The sequence below is a fragment of the Lissotriton helveticus genome, chromosome 4_1 (genome assembly GCF_964261635.1).
Source record: "Lissotriton helveticus chromosome 4_1, aLisHel1.1, whole genome shotgun sequence".
Lineage (NCBI taxonomy): Eukaryota > Metazoa > Chordata > Amphibia > Caudata > Salamandridae > Lissotriton > Lissotriton helveticus.
This window is the reverse complement of record NC_136063.1, coordinates 1,452,949,354-1,452,967,398: the sequence shown is the minus strand read 5'-3', so window position 1 is coordinate 1,452,967,398 and position 18,045 is coordinate 1,452,949,354. Positions and strand designations below refer to the sequence as shown.

Below are 18,045 nucleotides of genomic sequence, written 5' to 3'. Positions count from 1 at the left end.
CATTAAAGTCTACATGTCATTTTGAGATATTAATTTTGCTCTTATTATTATTTACAACTTTTCATTCCCTAGTAATGGATTAAAAGCAATATTGTACAAAAATGTTTTTTGTCAGGTGTTGTGAAAGTTTCTGATGGGTTTTTGCTCAACTTAGTCTTTTTTGTGATAAGAATCTGATTGACTCCTCATGCTGTTTTAATGGAATCTTGGCAAAAAAATGAAGACCGTGTGGGGATTGCCAGACTCTCCAAGACGTGTTGGATAAATCCACAGTACTATTTAAATAATGACACCTTTAAGAACGGAACAGGAAGCTATTTGTAAAGTGTTTTGGTTTCAATAGTATTTTGAGCATCTAGTGAGCTAACTCCTTGCTGTTTGTTAGTTAGATCCTTTGTGCATTCTGATGGCTTCTGTGGTGAAGGCCTAACAATGTGCAATTGAAAGTGACTCCTTTTACTATAGCTTAAATGTTTGCCCATACTCTGATAACAAATTTCCATACCTTCTAGTACAGGCCAAAGGTTCCCTTGTCTGCGAGATCCTTTTCGCATTCTAATTACTTTCTTGGCGAAGGCCTAACCATGTGTGATTGAAAGTGACTTCTTTTACGCTCATTTTCATTTTACTCTAAAGTCTTGATACCAATTTTCCCTCCTGGTACAGGCCAATAGTTTCCCTAGTTTGCTAGATACTTTTTGTATTCAAATGACTTCTGTGGCGAAGACCTAACCGGATGTGATTGAAAGTCGCTCATTGTGCAATTATATCAAAATTGGGTGGCAGAGTCTTTGCCTGTGCACACAAACTCCAGTTGCTGTTTGCTTTGTCTGATTTTCTTCAATCGTATTGCTTAGCAACAATGCAGGAATAGCTACTCCAATGTACCCCACTGAAGAACGAATCACACAGCCATTTTCTATGAGTACGAGCATTTGCACACACAGTCCCATCCAAAGTCATGCACAAACGAATCTTCTTTATTGATACATGCTCCATTGCTAGATACACAGCTGACTGTAGCCAACACGTGTTTCGTCTAGAAACATAAGATCTTGACTTCTTCAGGGCTATTTTAGACTAATCAATAACGCCTACGAGAGAGTGTCTAAAATACCCGCTGCGATTACTGTCTCTTAGTCATGACTGGGCTGATAAGTCTCATAAGTATAGGGCATGTGTGTATGTAATAACGTTATAATCAAAAGAGACTTTGACGTCTGGATAGTTGCCATGTAATTCGAATCTATAACTTTGCAGTCGGTAAAGCTTTGTCTTCAGCTGTTCTTAGTAAAGGTTGCAGTTAGTGATTACATACAGGCAAGTCTGCTTATTGCAGTCTCTAATAGATGTGAAATGATTGACACTGTCCTTATTCTTATTGGTATGCTATTGTGTTTCTGTTTGCTAGTATTTGATATGGTAGGGACCAGTAATCGGCTTTCGTAGAGCTGAGGCGCTGATATTCGAGGCCAGGGCCGTACTGGCCATAGCAGGCACCGGGCAATCCCCCAGTGCGCCGCACGGGTGGGGGCTGGTTTCGGGCCCCTGGGGGCCGATTTTGGTACAGGGCCGTTTTTGCAGCATGGCTGCAAAATCGGCCCTGAGCCAAAATCGGCCGAAAACTGGCCACGGCAAAGAGCTCGGCGGCACCTCCAACCCCCCCCACCCGAGTGGGGAGGGGGGCCGGCCGAGCACATTGCCAGGGACGGTTGTGGTTCCCAGTCCGGCCCTGTTCGAGGCTCAGAGTGGCATGCACCTCCATCCTATGACAATGGTACCATAACTCGACCTGTTGCTGATCCAGCAGAGGCTGAAAACTCTGTGCATCTAAATGGAAGGCCTTACTTTTAATGTCTGTGACCGAGCAAAGTTCAGTCCTCCCTGTTGTGGGGGTTTTTCCCAAGAGGAGACTCATCTGGCTCAAGGAACCTATAGTAACTGTTGATTTCCTTGAATGTATACTCATTCGTGGAATGAGCTGCTCTAATGCAGCCATGCAGCCAGAATGTAACTTGCCTTAATTATTTATTTAATTGCATGCTATTCGCGTATTCATATATTCGTTAATGTTTTATTAGTATGACCATTATCTCCAGGAAGAGCAAGGACATGCCTGATTCACATTATTAAATAAACATTGGCAAAGCCAGTAGGTCTAGCTGTAATGTGCCAGCACATGTAATTAATGGCATTCACACATATAGTTAACATACATTGCATGCATAAAGTCTGTTTATTATTTAAAGTCTGCCCTACCACTTTGACAATACTGAGAAACAGTAGCCAAAAAGTATTGCTCTCCATCTACAAGGCACATAGGAGGTAAATAATTGATTGTAACAAACAGCGTTACAGTTCTACTTTTCCAATATAAAGTAGTCTGTTGTGCATCCCAATGGAAGCACTTCATTAAAAATGGAATGATACACCAAATTGAATGAATTGAGAGATAAATACTACCAGGGTGGAGCTAAATCCCACTGTAAGAAATTGGTTAGTATTGAGAGAGGCAAGTGCCCACCTCAAGTAATAATCCTAATACTTGTCAGGGGGAACCACTGAAATCACTAAATAAACCTGAGCGTATCCCCTTCGTAGTTATAGTACACAGCAGACAGACAAATTAGAAAAATAGAGTAAAATCGACACAAAAATGACAAAACTCAAATAAGCAGAACCACAGATATGAATTTTTTGGGTTTTAAGTAGAAATAGCACCAAGAATCACAATGTGCCAATGATAGTTAATGATCTCATTAGAATAGGACCTAGGTGCAGTTTGCCACTGACTGCGATGGAGGGTGGGTTGGATACACTAACCGGGTTTGTCCTGATCAAAGACTTTACCTTCTGACTATAGTCCTTTATGTCCCCACCACAGCAGTATGCTTGTAAAGCCCCCCAGGACCTTAGGGTAAGCACTTAGAGACTCACAGGGTGGCAGGCAGTTGCCACTGGTCAGTTCCTTGAAAGAGCCTATTTTAGTTTGTTGTGTCTCTGTAACTTTAACAGGAGCTCAGCCTTATGACCCTTGTTGTCCACTTGTGTCCGGGGTAGAAGAGGGCGAGGAGGTCCAGTCCTTTAGGGCTCATCTCAGGTGTCAGACAGCAGTTTCAGTCTGTTTCTGACCTTCCACTGGTTTAGGAGAGTTCTGAAGAGGGTGCCTGGAGATGCTACATTTATAAACAAAAGGAATCCACTCCTTGGGTATAGGGCGTGTCCTCCAAAGTTGGGGAACACCCTTGTTGTTTTTGGTCCCCTCACACACCAACAGGCCCCTTGGTGTCATGCTTCATCATTGGGGTCCTCGTACCCCTCTACGGGGTACGGCGTGCTGCGACCTACGGAGAGGCGGGAGCACTTGAAGTGACTATGTGTGGTGTGGATGGGGTATTTAAATGTGAGTGTATGGTGGGGTTTAGATCTAAGTGAGTGAAGTTTAAAAAGTACCTGGCTCGTGGGGTGACAAAAAAATATTTAATGGGCCCCCGGGCTGGTGCTATTAAAATTAAGTGTGGGAGGTTAATAACGCAAACAATGTGCATTACCTCCTCTCTGTGTGCGTCGACATGTTTCGGTGTAAAAACACCTTCTTCAGGACGGGGTACACAAATACCCACCTTACTCACGTTTCTCTAACTTGTATCAGAGTCTCTAATAAAAGTGAGAACTACAGTGTAGGTAAAACAATGTACCTAACAAAACACCGCTTATTAGTCGACTGTTTTGCAGGGGTAGAAAAGCCTCATGAGCCAACCAAACGTCAGCGTCCCATATGCTATTTAGCACGATTTCAGCGAGGAAATTCCTCCCGACCGACCCCGTGGAGGAATTTCCTCACTGAAATCGTGCTAAATAGCATATGGGACCCTGACGTTTGGTTGGCTCATGAGGATTTTCTACCCCTGCAAAACAGTTGACTAATAAGCGATGTTTTGTTAGGTACATTGTTTTACCTGCACTGTAGTTCTCACTTTTATTAGAGACTCTGCTACAAGTTAGAGAAACGTGAGTAAGGTGGGGATTTGTGTACCCCGTCCTGAAGAAGGTGTTTTTACACCGAAACATGTCGACACACACAGAGAGGAGGTAATGCACATTGTTTGCGTTATTCACCTCCCACACTTAATTTTAATAGCACCAGCCCGGGGGCCCATTAAATATTTTTTTGTCACCCCACGAGCCAGGTACTTTTTAAACTTCACTCACTTAGATCTAAACCCCACCATACACTCACATTTAAATACCCCATCCACACCACACATAGTCACTTCAAGTGCTCCCGCGTCTCCGTAGTTCGCAGCACGCCGTACCCCGTAGAGGGGTACGAGGACCCCAATGATGAAGCATGAAACCAAGGGGCCTGTTGGTGTGTGAGGGGACCAAAAACAACAAGGGTGTTCCCCAACTTTGGAGTACACGCCCTATATCCAAGGAGTGGATTCCTTTTGTTTATTTACATTTGTCTAGGGAGAACGAATCCATTTCCATCTATTTCTCTCTCTCCCCCTTTTGTTATTGATAGGATGCTACATTTATGCCTGGTACAATTTGTGGGGGGAAATGACCCCTGGGTACACCCTAACCAATAGGATTATGTCAGTTCCTGGAGCTGATACTACGACTTTGGCATTTTCAAGGTTGCTGAAATCTTCGGCAACACTTGACCCTCCAGTAGGATCTGACAATGTGATGTCACCAAGAGCCAGTGTGATGGAAGCTGGACTGGCTGGGGCGGAAAAAGAGGGGTGCAGGCCGGGGTGTTAACTACATCTGCTTGTGACAGGGTAAGCCTATTTGAAGTTAATTGAGTCCTTGGGCCCAACCCACAGGTCATACTGTCAAGGGCACAACACTTCCCCAAACCCAAGGATTTTGCCCTGTCCTAGGAGCAAGTTCATATCTTATTCACACCTATTGAAAAGCTAATTACTGGCTGGCAGAAGCTGTTTTGTAAAATACTCATTTTGCTTCCAAGGAGTTCAATCAGGGCAAGGGTAACTTTCTAAAAGTTACTTTTCAGTAACATCTAGAAAAAATCCAACTTCATAATTTAATTGCTTTTTAATAACTATTAAATATAGTTCTTTAATTGTTTTACTAGCTAGTCCAGTTCCAGAGATACAGTATAGGTAATTAATATTTCATCCCAGGGCTTTCCTATGAAACGTCCAAACCTGCTACAGTAAAAAAGCTTTTAGAGATTAGTCACTGTAAGGACTTGTGGAACATTAAACTTTTACATGTCCTTCTTTTAAATACCATGCACCCAGACTTTATGGTCACTAAGGCCTACCTTTGGGATGACTAATTCATATTTAAAAGGGCGGTTGTAGGCCTCTCAAATGGGTTTATTTTGACAACTTGAATTGGCAGTTAAAAACTGCTCTGTCAGGCTACAGTGGTAGGCCTGGTGTATGGTTTGTTGTGTCACTGCAATAAATGGCACAATGTGTGCTGCAGCCCACTGGTGACATTTAAATTAACATTTTTTTACAATATACTAGTGACTTATAGGTAAGTTAAATGTGCCATTCAGGTGTTTACCAATTTCATCACGATTAAAGGGGGAGCACATGCGCTATACCATTGTTTAGCAGAGACAAAGTGTGTAGAGTTCTAATGCCAACAAAAACAGTCAAAGCAAAATTTTGGGGAAAGTTATGCAAAAGATGGTCATTTCCAACACCAACTTTATGCATTATAACAATATATCTAACAGACAGTTCTGCTCTAAAGCAAGACCTATAAAGCAATAATGGTAAGATAGGTGTTGGGAGGAAGGCAAATAATAACTGCTAGGTGATGCCAGGAAAATGTTACAAAACTGCATCAGCTGATGAGGTGGTGTGCCGAGAAATTGCTGCTAGAGTTGCAGATAAACAAATTACCTATTTACAATTCGGGTGCCCTTACTTCAGTTGGGCCAGGTAGATGGTAGCACCTACAACATTTTAGTGTGCTACTCCTTGAATCCAGCGGCCGCTCCTCGGTTATGGTGGAGAAGCTTCGCCTCACCTGCTGCCAGTGCAGCAGGCACACACATTCATAAAATGCTAAAAAAAATACCAATTTATCATGTGTGGCAGGCTCCCGCTGCTACAGTGCGAGGGCAGGGGGTGGGGCTGATTAGTGCAATTACACTATTACGTCAGCCCCCTGCCAGTGCATATGACAGATTGGCGGGCTTTCTACAGCCGGCCAATCTGTCATGCGCGCTTCAATGCATCCAATCCCAGGGCTGAAAAACCAGCGGAGGGATTGCAGCCGCTGGCCCCCAGACTCAAAATGAGCACTGGGTTAGCTTGCTCCAACCAATCCTGGAGCTGCACTGCAGGTCCAGGATTATTGGATTGATGTGGCACAAAGGAGGAAGTCCCTTCCTTTCCACCCAAGTCCGAGAGTGCCTGAAGAAGAGAGAGACGCTGACCGGGCCCTGTGGCCAGCAACATACTTATGGTGAGTTTTTTGGGCATTGCGCCCCACCAGATGTTAAAGTTGCCGGACGCTACTGCTTGAATCCCATTTTTGAAATAGTGCAAAGCAAGATGAAAGGATGAGTTATTCTGAGTTGAGGATATGCTAGTGAATAGTCCAACCAGTTAAAACCCTCCATTTGGCTGGTTAGCACTGTCTACTTGTCGCAACAGGACATTCTGAAGATTTGAATGCACTGGTCACAATTCCCATGGAACATATCACAGGATTCTAGAAGTAACAGTGAAAAAGAATCTCTTACCATTTGTAGGTATTTTTTATTTTGCTCTCTCGCGGTCTGTTTAAGGCCCAGATCATGAAAGTGTCTGTCAGTTAGAACTTCAAAGATTGCTCATTTCAGTGATAACAGGGCTCACCCCTCTTAACCGCCACTCACCCCACAAGCAAGGACAGGGATTTCTCTCAAACACTTTTCCGCTAAGATAGATCAATTGGAAGGCACTGTGTAAAATCTGTAGTTGAGAAGTGAAACTCCTTGTGTGGAGTTAAAATAGTTACATTGGGTCAGAAATTGATTTATTTATCACATGGCATGCCACCAGGAATGGCAACATGTTTTCATTGCTATATTATTGCTTTTGGGAGTCTGGTTCTTTCAATTGGGCCTTACATACTCCCAAAGAACATTAATTAAAGGTATGGTGAGCTTGTAGCACATATATTCGTACACAGTGGGTTAAGGTTAGTCATGAGAATTAGTCAAAGGCAAAAGGCACTTGCTGCAGATGACTCCTTGGGTTTTTGACGGTGGCCGGCCAGTCAATCAATAAAGAAAAGTCAAACGTTATCCTTGTTGCAATTCTCAAAGTGGGAAAAGTTCAAGCATTCCCTAGTTCATAGTAGATGTAGTTGCTAAACTGCTAGCGTCAACCTGCTATGGACAGTTTCCGGGCATGTGCCATGAAAAATAGTGTTTGTGGTTGTGAAGGATGTTTGGTCTTGTAGCCTTCACTGTCTCAACAGTGCTATATAGATCAAGTAAATGAGTCCTATTAAAATGTCTTTGATTTTCCAAAGATGCCATTAACAAACATCAAGTATAGACCAAATCCCTGCTAGTGTAATAGGACGGCCTGATTCCTAAAGCCATTTCTGCCCCTACGTTGTACTTGGATGCACAAAATGTTTGATTTACAGGCGTAAATTCAGACTTGATTTCCAAAAATTATACATTTACGCACACAAGTCAAGTTCATTTACACATGCATAAGGTTACTCCAGTATGGTTTCATATTACTTGTGGGTACATCTCCTTACATGGACTGGTGGTATTTTTACGGAAGGGGAACATAATAAAAGTTGGAGTGTCAAGGTCTTCAGAAACTTCTGAGGCACATTTTTATCCAGCTAAAGGATTACATCTGATTACTGGTAGATATGGCAAGGACACAGTCCCAAAGTTGATTGGGCTGTTAGGAACGGGGCTTCTCCAGGAGAAGAAAACCGAAAATATTTTGACCTGCAAATGCATTTAATATGTAAGGACACAACTGGAAATTTACTTTGGAGGAAATTCTTAGGCTCCTTAAAATATGCAACCATCACAAATTCTCAGGGTCTTTTGAAAATTCAAAAACAATTTCAAATTGACTCTAAATTTAGATAATCTACAAGCCTCAAATTCAGAAACACACAAAAGCGTCCATACATAGGAGCACAAACAAAAATTGAAACATATACATGGGTGCACACAAAGAGGCTTCCGTGCACTGAGAAACAGGCACCTGTGCGCCCATTAACAGGCACAACCCATCGAATTCCACTGACGCCAAATCCACTGGCTATGCTGTGATGACTGAAGCTGGCTTTGGAGGCTGAGGCAGGAAGAGATCAGAGGAAGTCAAAAGCCTGACTAGGACTGCCACTGGTAAAGCAGCTACACAGCTTCCTTCACAGATCTTGAGGCCAAAGCAAGTGGCTGCACCAGACAAGCATCGATTTACCTGGTTTACTCTCGCAAAGTCATCAGAGGATGGTAGTCTGATAAATGGCAATTGTATGAACATTGGGGAGACTGAAGAAAAATAGCACTGTGATGGCAATGGTTTCTTTTTTGGGTGTACCTGAGGCTGGCAGATGAAATTAGGGGAGCAGGAAAGGGGTGAGGTGGGTGTAAGAGGGTGAAGGCTCTTCCTGTTGAATAGGACGAAGCCTCTTCAAAGACATGTAATGCCAGAAACAATTAAGGGCTAAATTTAGAGTTGCTTTCGTTTAACCTTTCAAGTTTTTTTTAAAATTAGATAACATAATATATTAAAAATATATTTTCAAGACTGTATTTTTACATTCAACTTTCAATATAAAAACACTTTAACTAGATGTTTTGGAGTAATTGACCTAGAATTCGCCATCTCCATTCAGTGTGTTCAAACACATCTACTTGAACAATACATGCAAAAGAGGTTGGCAGAGAAACCAAAGTTAGCAAGAAAAGAATTTGAATACTGACACCACTAAACTGCCTCCATTCCTCAGAATCCGATATCTTGGGGTGCCTTACTGGACACACTAGTAATATTTGCATATGTGACTCCATTGGTATCATTCTACTCATTTAGGACCTCTGCTTACTTCTAAAATGCTGGAGAAATCTCACTTCTGTTCATGCCTCCGATGAGCACTTGAATTATAAATATTGAGTACCAAAAGGCACAAAAAATCTTTTATCTGTTTCTGATACTAAGTCATGGAAATGTGAAAGCTAGCAGCTAGAACCTATATAAATATGTTTTATATTACAACAAGAAATGGACAGTGGACCACCCAAATGCACACTCAAAGCACCAATCCAAATGATCCCGACTTAATTAGTTCTCAATAAATCAGCGTGCACATTCCACATGCCCCCTGTCCCAGGAGCATTGCCCAAACCTTGGGAAAAAGTCAATTTTTTGTCAAAAGTGGAAGAAGCACCGCTACATAAATAAATCTCCACCAATCTTGGGAGAACAAATTTCCGAAATATCCTTGTATAAAGACGCTGAGTCGTAGAATGCAATGATAAGTGTTCTTTTAATGATCCACTTGTGAACAAGACACCAGCCAACGCGTTTCGTTCTGTCCAGCAGAACTTCTTCATAAATATGTCTCTGCAGTTCACATTATTGGGGAAATGCTGTCACAAGGCGATGACTCGTGAACGCCTCTTCACGCAAACGCTCCCCTTGTTACACACAATCTCCAATGATTTTTACAGAGACAACTTCAATGTCTTCGTAAGTCTTCAACTGAGGAACACTTCGTTGATTGAGGTTACTTTGATTAGTATTTCGGCGAGGAATCCCTTGACACCATGCTACACAAGCTTGTTTGGTCATTAGATAACATGTAAGACTGATGTCCACCATTCTACTTCCAGTAATCATAAACAGGCAAACAGAGGACGTACATGCACATACTGCCAGAGGATGTACGTGTACTGCCAGAGGATGTGTCTTAGAAAGTGAGGCCCCTAATGTCTTGTGTGGATTTCACAGATTCATGCTATAGGAATTTAAGGCAAACCCTCACACACCAGCCTAAGTGGTATGTTTAACCAGTGGGTTTGCCTTATCCGTCTGTGGGTGAGCTATCTCTTATATAATCTACATGACAATAGCGCCCAATTTGCAGGGTCAGAAAGGGTATTGGCCTGAAGGATTATGAGTTGATGTGCCCCTGGAGACAAGATTCAAAACAGCATTTCAAAATACAGTCAACAAGAATAGACTGACTCAAAAACAGGAGTTTGAGATCAGAAATTTAGAAAAAAATGAAGGTTTATTAAAATATTAAGTGTATTACTGAAAATAGAAAAATGCATCAGCAATCGCATTGAATCAGTCAAAGAACATAGATATCAATTATCATGACGGCTGTAAGTTACAGAAATGAGGCAATAATAAGCAAGATCAGGAGAAAATAGACTAGGGGCCTGATTACAAGTTGGTCGGTGTATTTCGACCCATGGGTGAACCCGTTTTTATGCACGGGTCTGAATTACGAGTTTGGTTTCATTTAACGTATCCGATAGTTATCAGATGCATTAAATAACTCACGTTTGCAAAATTTCGGCAGGTTAAACCTGTTGAAATTTAACAAGGGAAAAGCATACGGTATTTACCATATCATGCAGAATTGGTGCGTTAAACATCAAAATCTGCATGTTATTCCCAACAATAATAGGTGATATTTTTCACACTCGATAAACAACATACCTGAGGTATCGTTATTTATCATGTGCAATAAATTCCACCTGTACTCGTAATCAGCCCCTTAGTCTCAAATATGCAGCAAATGAATAGGAAATCTGCATTCCTGGTAGAAACCCAAAAGTCTCAAAATGTCTCTCTGCTCACTCCAAAATTCAGGGTTTATTTACCTAATTTCACCACAGGAAATGATAGACACAGCAAAGTCAGCATGGTGCGAGCAAAATCAGCAAATCACAATTTAATATATTTGAAAATGTCATCTAAACATGCTATCTTAATACTAACCCACTACATGGATATTGATTTGCCCCTTCTGACCCAATGTCATCGGAGGTGGCAGAACAAAAATGTTACAATAAACAATAGAAATACCCATGATTGAATACAGTACAGTGTGCCTGCATGAAGAGCCATGAAAAGTAGGAAAAAGGCTTCCCCCATGGTACCTTTGAGAACAATATTTAATTCAAAATAAACAGTGCACATCTTGCTGGGTGTACTGTCAAGAGAGAAATATAAACACACAGTGAACATCATGATAGAGCAGCCATATTTATAAAGATGGAGTCAAGCCCTAAATGAGGCCTAGTTCAGTCTAAGACAGAAAACATAATAAAACACATCATAATGATTATGTTTTAATTGAAGTAGCTGCATGTGACTACCCAGATATAATTCAAATATAGAGTAACTTCCACATGTCTGACAATCTTAGAGGGTTGGATGGGCTCATTGGTTTAGCAAGGAGTGTTTTCTTTTAAGGTGAATGCACCTTTGTTTGAGTCTAGTGGGAACCCAACGTGAGATATTAAAAATTGCAATAGATCATCCAAAATAATTTGTATTAAGGAATTCGTTATAACTGGTCTTCATTCGTCAGCAAGACTTGCATCTGCCACTTAAAGTTTGCCTACATTTCTCCATTCTGAGAAAACAACACAGACTCCTTACCTGTGCGTCTGTTCTAAGTCATATGGTGCAAATAGAAATCTTAAAAGCCATCGCAACTTAACCCTGGAAACAACAAAAGTTAGAACCCAAAAAGCCACATACCAAGCAGTCTCTGGAGCATCACTCTCACTCACTCCCAGTTTATTTGAGAGGCATGAAAATCCTTATGTTGTTTAAAAAAAATACATGATCTATCTGTTTAGGCCATACCTTGATTGAACATACAACTCACTGCTCCCTGGCCCCTGTCTTCCCTTGACTGTTCGTCTCTCCGCTAAACATATCTCTTGCTCTTTTTCCCCAAATCTCTACTTTCCCCTCCAGCAACTCTCTAAAACTATCTTTTTCCTTACGCCAATTGTGGCTGGTGTTGGGGCAAAGTGGCAGGGTGAGAGGTGGGACCAATCCAAAAATGTTTCTTTACCTGAATCCCACCGCATAACTGATCTTCTGGCTCCACTGAAGGCACAGGCTCTCAGACTGCCCTGCAGCCAATCCTGATGCTGCTCTCACAGCAAGAAAGCAGCATCATGGCCCTGCCCCCTAGACTCCATATCATGGAGAAAAATACAACAGTAATAAGCATGCTTTATTTTTCAAGTTTTGCAGCTCCTGGGGGGGTGGGGGGGGGGGGGCGACGCTCCTCCGCTACAGAGGAGGAGCTGCTGCTGCCTTGCGTCATCCCTGTTTTTATTATACTTTCGTCACCTGCCTTCACTTCCTCTCCAGTCACCGTTTCTTTTTCATCTCATTCTCTACCTGAAGCTGTTGAGTAGCAGGGCCGGTCAGGCCTTTTATTCCACCGGGCATTTCCCTGGTACGCTAGAGTCCTTGGAGGCCAAAAGACAGAGTAAAGAGAGAATGGGTGGATGGAAAGAGAGAGACTGCATTAGGAGATGAAGGGAGAGGGTCTGGTTTGAGCATTTTTGCCAGGGCTGCGTTTGGTACATCAGTGCCGCCCTGCTGACCGATAAATGTTCTTTGTCGTCCTTCCATTGAGTGTGCTCAATAAGAAAGTAAAAATAAATAAATATATTATTGATAGAACAAGGGCATCCACTGACAGGGTGACCACGCGCTCAATGGCTCTTCCTATGTTCGAATAAGCCATTTGTTATGCCTCCAGTGAATCCTTACAAAGATGAAGAGGACGTCCATAAACATTTACAGCTGCCTGGAACTGGAATAGATGCCAGTAGGTCTAGGTTGATTGTTAAAAGGGAAAAAACTAGCAGTATAAGCAAGTACATTTACTTGCAGAAATAACATTTTCGCCAGTTGACAAATCCTGTACTTTAGCAATCTTGTTGTTCAGTGAGTATGAAGTTCACCTATTTGCATACTGCAAATGCTGCACACAGACAGCGGTGGCTACTCTTCTATGTCGGATGAGTGTTGCCCCACCCTTGCCAGCAGCCTTAAAACTTGAAAAATAAAACAATAATAAAACAGGTACATTTATCACGTTCTAAGTGCTGAGTCTTGGGGCAGAGGCATCACGAAGGCAGTCTCGGAGGGGGAGTGGTGGGCACTGCTGTCAGTGCGCATGTGGGTTTGGCTGGCCATCTTAGCACGGCCAAACCGACATTTGCACTGAGATGTCTCCAACCTGAGCTGCTTTGCCGGGTTGGAGACAGCAGGCACTGGCTCCCAGTCTCTCTGGGAGTGCAATTCCAGGGTGCTCAGGTCAATCCTGATGCTTCTCTTATGCTGTCAGCAGCATGAGAGCAATGTCTGGATTGGCCCCAGGGGAGTCTGGGAGCCTGTACTGCAGTGGAGCCAGAGAGGAGCAGAAGGACGGTGATGCAGCGGGCGGCAGGTAAGTTATTTTTGATCGTTTTTTTGTATATTCTCATCATCCTCCCCCACCCACCCCGCCACTCTACCCTGACACCAACCGCTACAGTACACAGAATACTAATGTGCAAAGTAAAAAAACAGTCTCAAGAAGACAGGTAGATTGTTATAGGTAGATTGTTATTCAAAATATGCGTACATTTGTTTGTTTTAAACTGGCTTGATGCATTTAGAATTGTTCATTTCTTTATTTTTCAGATTGAGCCCATGTTTGCAAGACAGCTCATTTATTTTGCTCAGCAGAACAGCGGACATTTTCTAAGGGGTTATGGTTTCTCAGAGCATGTCGGTGGTCCAGAAGACTATCACAGGGCAATACGGCACTCCTCCATCACTGAATAAACTGAACCGGAAGTGAGGTATATCAGTGCTCCTTAATAATGATGTGCAGAGGGATGACAGAGATTTTTTATTCAGATTCCATCTGCACTGACAAGTGAAGGTATTCAAGAGAAAACTGACAGTGGACTGGTACTGCTTGCCCTGTTACAAAACTGCTGGGCCTCCGAACTTTGTGGACCTCATGTGCCTTGCGAGAATCCACAAGACTAACCATCACACGGGACAAAGGGATTGCGGATGCTGCTGACTGACATTAACCGCAGAAATGATGATCTTTTCAGAACGTTCTCTTACTCAGGGTGTGCACTCAAGTGCAGTGTGGTGACCTATCCAAAGCTATTTATTTGCACTCTCAAGGCAGGTCTAGTTTCATGTTTGCTGGGACGCTATGGACATACATTGGTCTCTGAGTCTGTGCCTTGCCATACTGACAACAAGATCACAGGGAAGGGTTTACACGTTCCAGTTGAACCTCTTCCAATTGTAGTAAAAGTTCAACAGTGTGTATTAGATTTATTTTTATATGAGTTTTACTGTATTTTTATAGGCATAAAAGTACTCAGGAGCGCTTTTTGTGCATTTATAGACATTGCCTTGCTTTTTAATTAGTTTACTCTTCTAGGAACTATTGGTGGTGCCATTGAAGTACCACTATTTTTTAACACATATTTTGCAGACTTGTGTCCACAATTAGTTCTTCCCTAGATTAGTGTCACTAAATGGCCATAGAAACCTTCCCTTACGTCGCCACTGTTAGGGCTTAATGTGAAATTCACCAACTTGCTCCTCTATTGGCCCAATAATTGCACCAGCTTCGTTTCACAAAGAGGGCTACAGTACTTGAAAGCAAGGACTGAGGACCGTGATGGAAACAAGCTGGTGCAATTTAGGAACAACAGATATGCCGCTTGTTTACATAACAGAATGGAGTCTGCATTAACCAGGCTTGTTTTAAAGCTCTCATTTGAAAATAGAAGTAAACGCAGGCCCTGATTGAGAACTGGGGTTAAATTGCAATATCTGTGCAAACCAAAATTTGGACAAGGATCAGGATTCCCCTGAAAAAGTTTGGCTGGTCATACCTACTCAATTTTAGCTGGGAAAAGGGCCTAAAGAAAAGGCAACATGTGTGCAATGTCATATGTTAGATGCTGCATGTTCTTCCTCATTTCCAAGTCCAAACTTGGATTAGGAGATAGCTACTCAACCCGGTAAATACCTACCCGGGGTAATGGTACTTTCTGAGAGTGGTAAATACCTCAACCTTTCCCAACCTACTCAAATTTGTGACCAATATGATTTTATTCAGCTGTAGGGAGGGGTGAATCCACAAAGCCACTATATTGATTGCTTCACTAAAACAGCAAGCAAACCTTTATATATTTTTTTCTGGGGATTTGGTTAAAATGAAGAACTATTATTTCTTAAGGCTGAATATGGTTGCGAGACCATAGATGTTGACTGTTTTTGGAAAAGCATCACTTTATAGGAATTCAACTTTTTTTGGCTTGTTCAGCAGTATTCCGATGTGAACTTTCTATTGTGCAAACTGAACAAAATGTAAAAATCTCTACTAAGACTAAAGCACTCTCTGGTATATTAAGTCTTTAGGGGGTCTGTGAAATAAAATAAAGAGACAGACAAATTGGCTCTGAATAAAGGTCATTGCTCAAATACAGATACCACATAAGATACCAATAGTGTTTCGGACAAGGTTTGATGGTCGACACCACTCCCTGGTAGCTATTTGACTATGGATCTCCCAGACCAGCAGTTTGCACTTATGGAAACAAACTTTTAACTCCATTGTATAAGTGTTCATTACTTATGCCATTTAAAAAAGATGCAGTGCTATAATGGAGTCAAGGTCAAAGAACCAGAAATGTCAGGCACAGAGAAAGCCATGTGTATCAAATGCAGTCAAATCTGATGTACCAATGAAGGTGTTAGGTACTTTCAGTATGCAAAGTTAATGCTGAATATCATATAGGCACTGTGTGTCATGTGTAAACAGAATGTGAGATTGCTTAATGCCCATATAATGCACATTTTCTATTAAACTTTGTATTTCTGACAACTGTGTGGACAGACTCAGAGTAATGGACTTTTGCATGATTTCCTCATGGCACTTGAAGAAGAGACAAAATATATGCTAAACCTAAACATACCTTAAAAAATGTTGTTTCACTTATTTGAAGTTGGGGTACCAAATCTTTTTATTGCATTGAACTGTAAAAAGGACCTTTTGAAACTGCAGTGGAGATATCTGGCTTGATTCTTCTGTGAAGACTATAATAGCCATTCAAAGTGTCCCAGGACTTTTATTCAATTACCAATACTGGACAAATCTCTTGTGGAGATGCTCAAAGTCCCAGGTCCATGATATCTTGACGATAGGCTATGTGATCAGAGAGGAGCAAAAGGACCCACATATCTGAGCTTTGACAGACACCCTTTGCCCATCTGGTCAAGTCCTTTTCAGCAACCCAGTAATAGTTGTAACCTTCGTCTGGGCAAAGGAATATACACCAAAAAACAAATGAAACTCCTACACAAGTTGAAAAGAGTTGAATTCTCCCTGCAGGAATAGGCCATGAAAATGTGAGGTTCCTAACCATGTGCAGCAGAGAAATCTTTTACAAATGTATCTGCCCATATGCCTACTTATAGAGAATGTATGGAGAAAATATTCAAAGTTATTAAGAGAAATGTAGTGGCAGTGATATGAAAAGGTTTGACTTAGAACCATAAGGCTTACTACTTTATTATGTAAATCAGGGCTATCCAAGATTGATCCATTAGGTCTGGTGCCATGCCAGAATTTTAGAATAGCCGCATGGGAAACATTTACGTATTATGATTCTCAAAAGAACCATTTACATATTCTTAGTGTGTGCTGGAAATATGGCATGGAATGGCCTTTGTGGACCAATCTTAGAAATCTATGATGTGAATGGTGTACACCCTCTACAATGTATGAGGTCTGTACACTCTGCTTTCTCTAAATGTTGAGTTTGGTTCAACTGCTTCCTAATCATTCATCCTATGCAAATTCCAGCACGAATAGAAGAACCATAAATAGGATAAGATCATTTGTGATCTGTGAAGCAGATTTGCACAGACCCTTTGCTAGCAATCACCAGAGGTCTTCCACTATCTCTAAATCATCAGTGGAAAAGAGGTTGCTTCCTCTGTTGTCCTATTGAAGGCCCTTTTACAAATAATCATGTGGGTACACACATTGACGTACTAACGTGTTGTCTGTTATTGTAGTGAATTTTTTAAACTTTAATTCAGAGTAATTTTTACTTAATTTAACTCTACTCAGTCGAGATTGTTTATGTATTGTTTTGGTAAATTACACCAGTGCACATCTATTCACACGTGTCACGCATCATCTTCGCTGTGCAGTCCTTTGGAGCACTTACTGTAAGGATTCTATCTATACGACGATGCTATGCAGTAATTAAAAGATGTCTATCTATATGTGGTCGCCTACAAAATTCTTTCACCAAAGAAGTTTAGGCTGAAAGCTTCTTTTGAGGGAACCAGTGTTCTTTTTCTAAACAGTCGTGTTTCTGTGGGCTATCATATCATATCATCAATCAGGATTTTTTAAGTTTAGTTACATTAATTTCAAAAGCCAGGTACATTCCAGACGAGACATTCAGTATAACCTTTCTTCTGCACCAGGGTTTTTCAAACATTTCAATGTTGGATTCCTAGGAACAACATTGTATTGACCCAAGTACACTCACTTGTACATTATCAATTGAATAGGATTTATAATTGTTAGGGCACTAATAACAAGGTGATGTAAGGATTGCTTGAATTAATTCCAGGCACTGGCAATCACACGGCGGAACATTCCAGGCCATTTCTTTTGTTCAGTGTGCCATTCTAGACAGAGACCCGCCTTATGTAAATCAGTCTTGGCCCTGCTCCACTATGACTAGGCGAGCCCACACTGCTAGGCTGGTCCCTTCCAGCGGAGAACACAAGCAACTGGGTTTGACCTACTGAGGTCTTTTCAGTGAGGTACAGCTTGAGTCCTATGGCACAGTGAATTTGGGACCCATGTCTGGGAAAAAGTGTCTACGGCAACTACAACAAGGTGATGCATGAATTAATCTCAGCTGAGGCCTCATCTTAGACCATCCTTTTTGATCCTATGTTGTTAGAGACTACGAGAGGGACCATG

At 41.7% G+C, this 18,045-nt stretch overlaps 1 protein-coding gene across 1 annotated transcript in view; it reads left to right on the top strand.

Moving 5' to 3' along the window:
- IRF4 (interferon regulatory factor 4) overlaps positions 1-15,918 on the top strand; it is an 85,226-nt gene extending 69,308 nt beyond the window's left edge. The window contains exon 9 of the mRNA XM_078688029.1: positions 13,701-15,918. Coding sequence (XP_078544155.1) covers positions 13,701-13,844 — 144 coding nt within the window. The 3' untranslated portion in view covers positions 13,845-15,918. The remainder of the gene's footprint in view (positions 1-13,700) is intronic.
- The last annotated feature ends 2,127 nt before the right edge of the window (positions 15,919-18,045 follow it).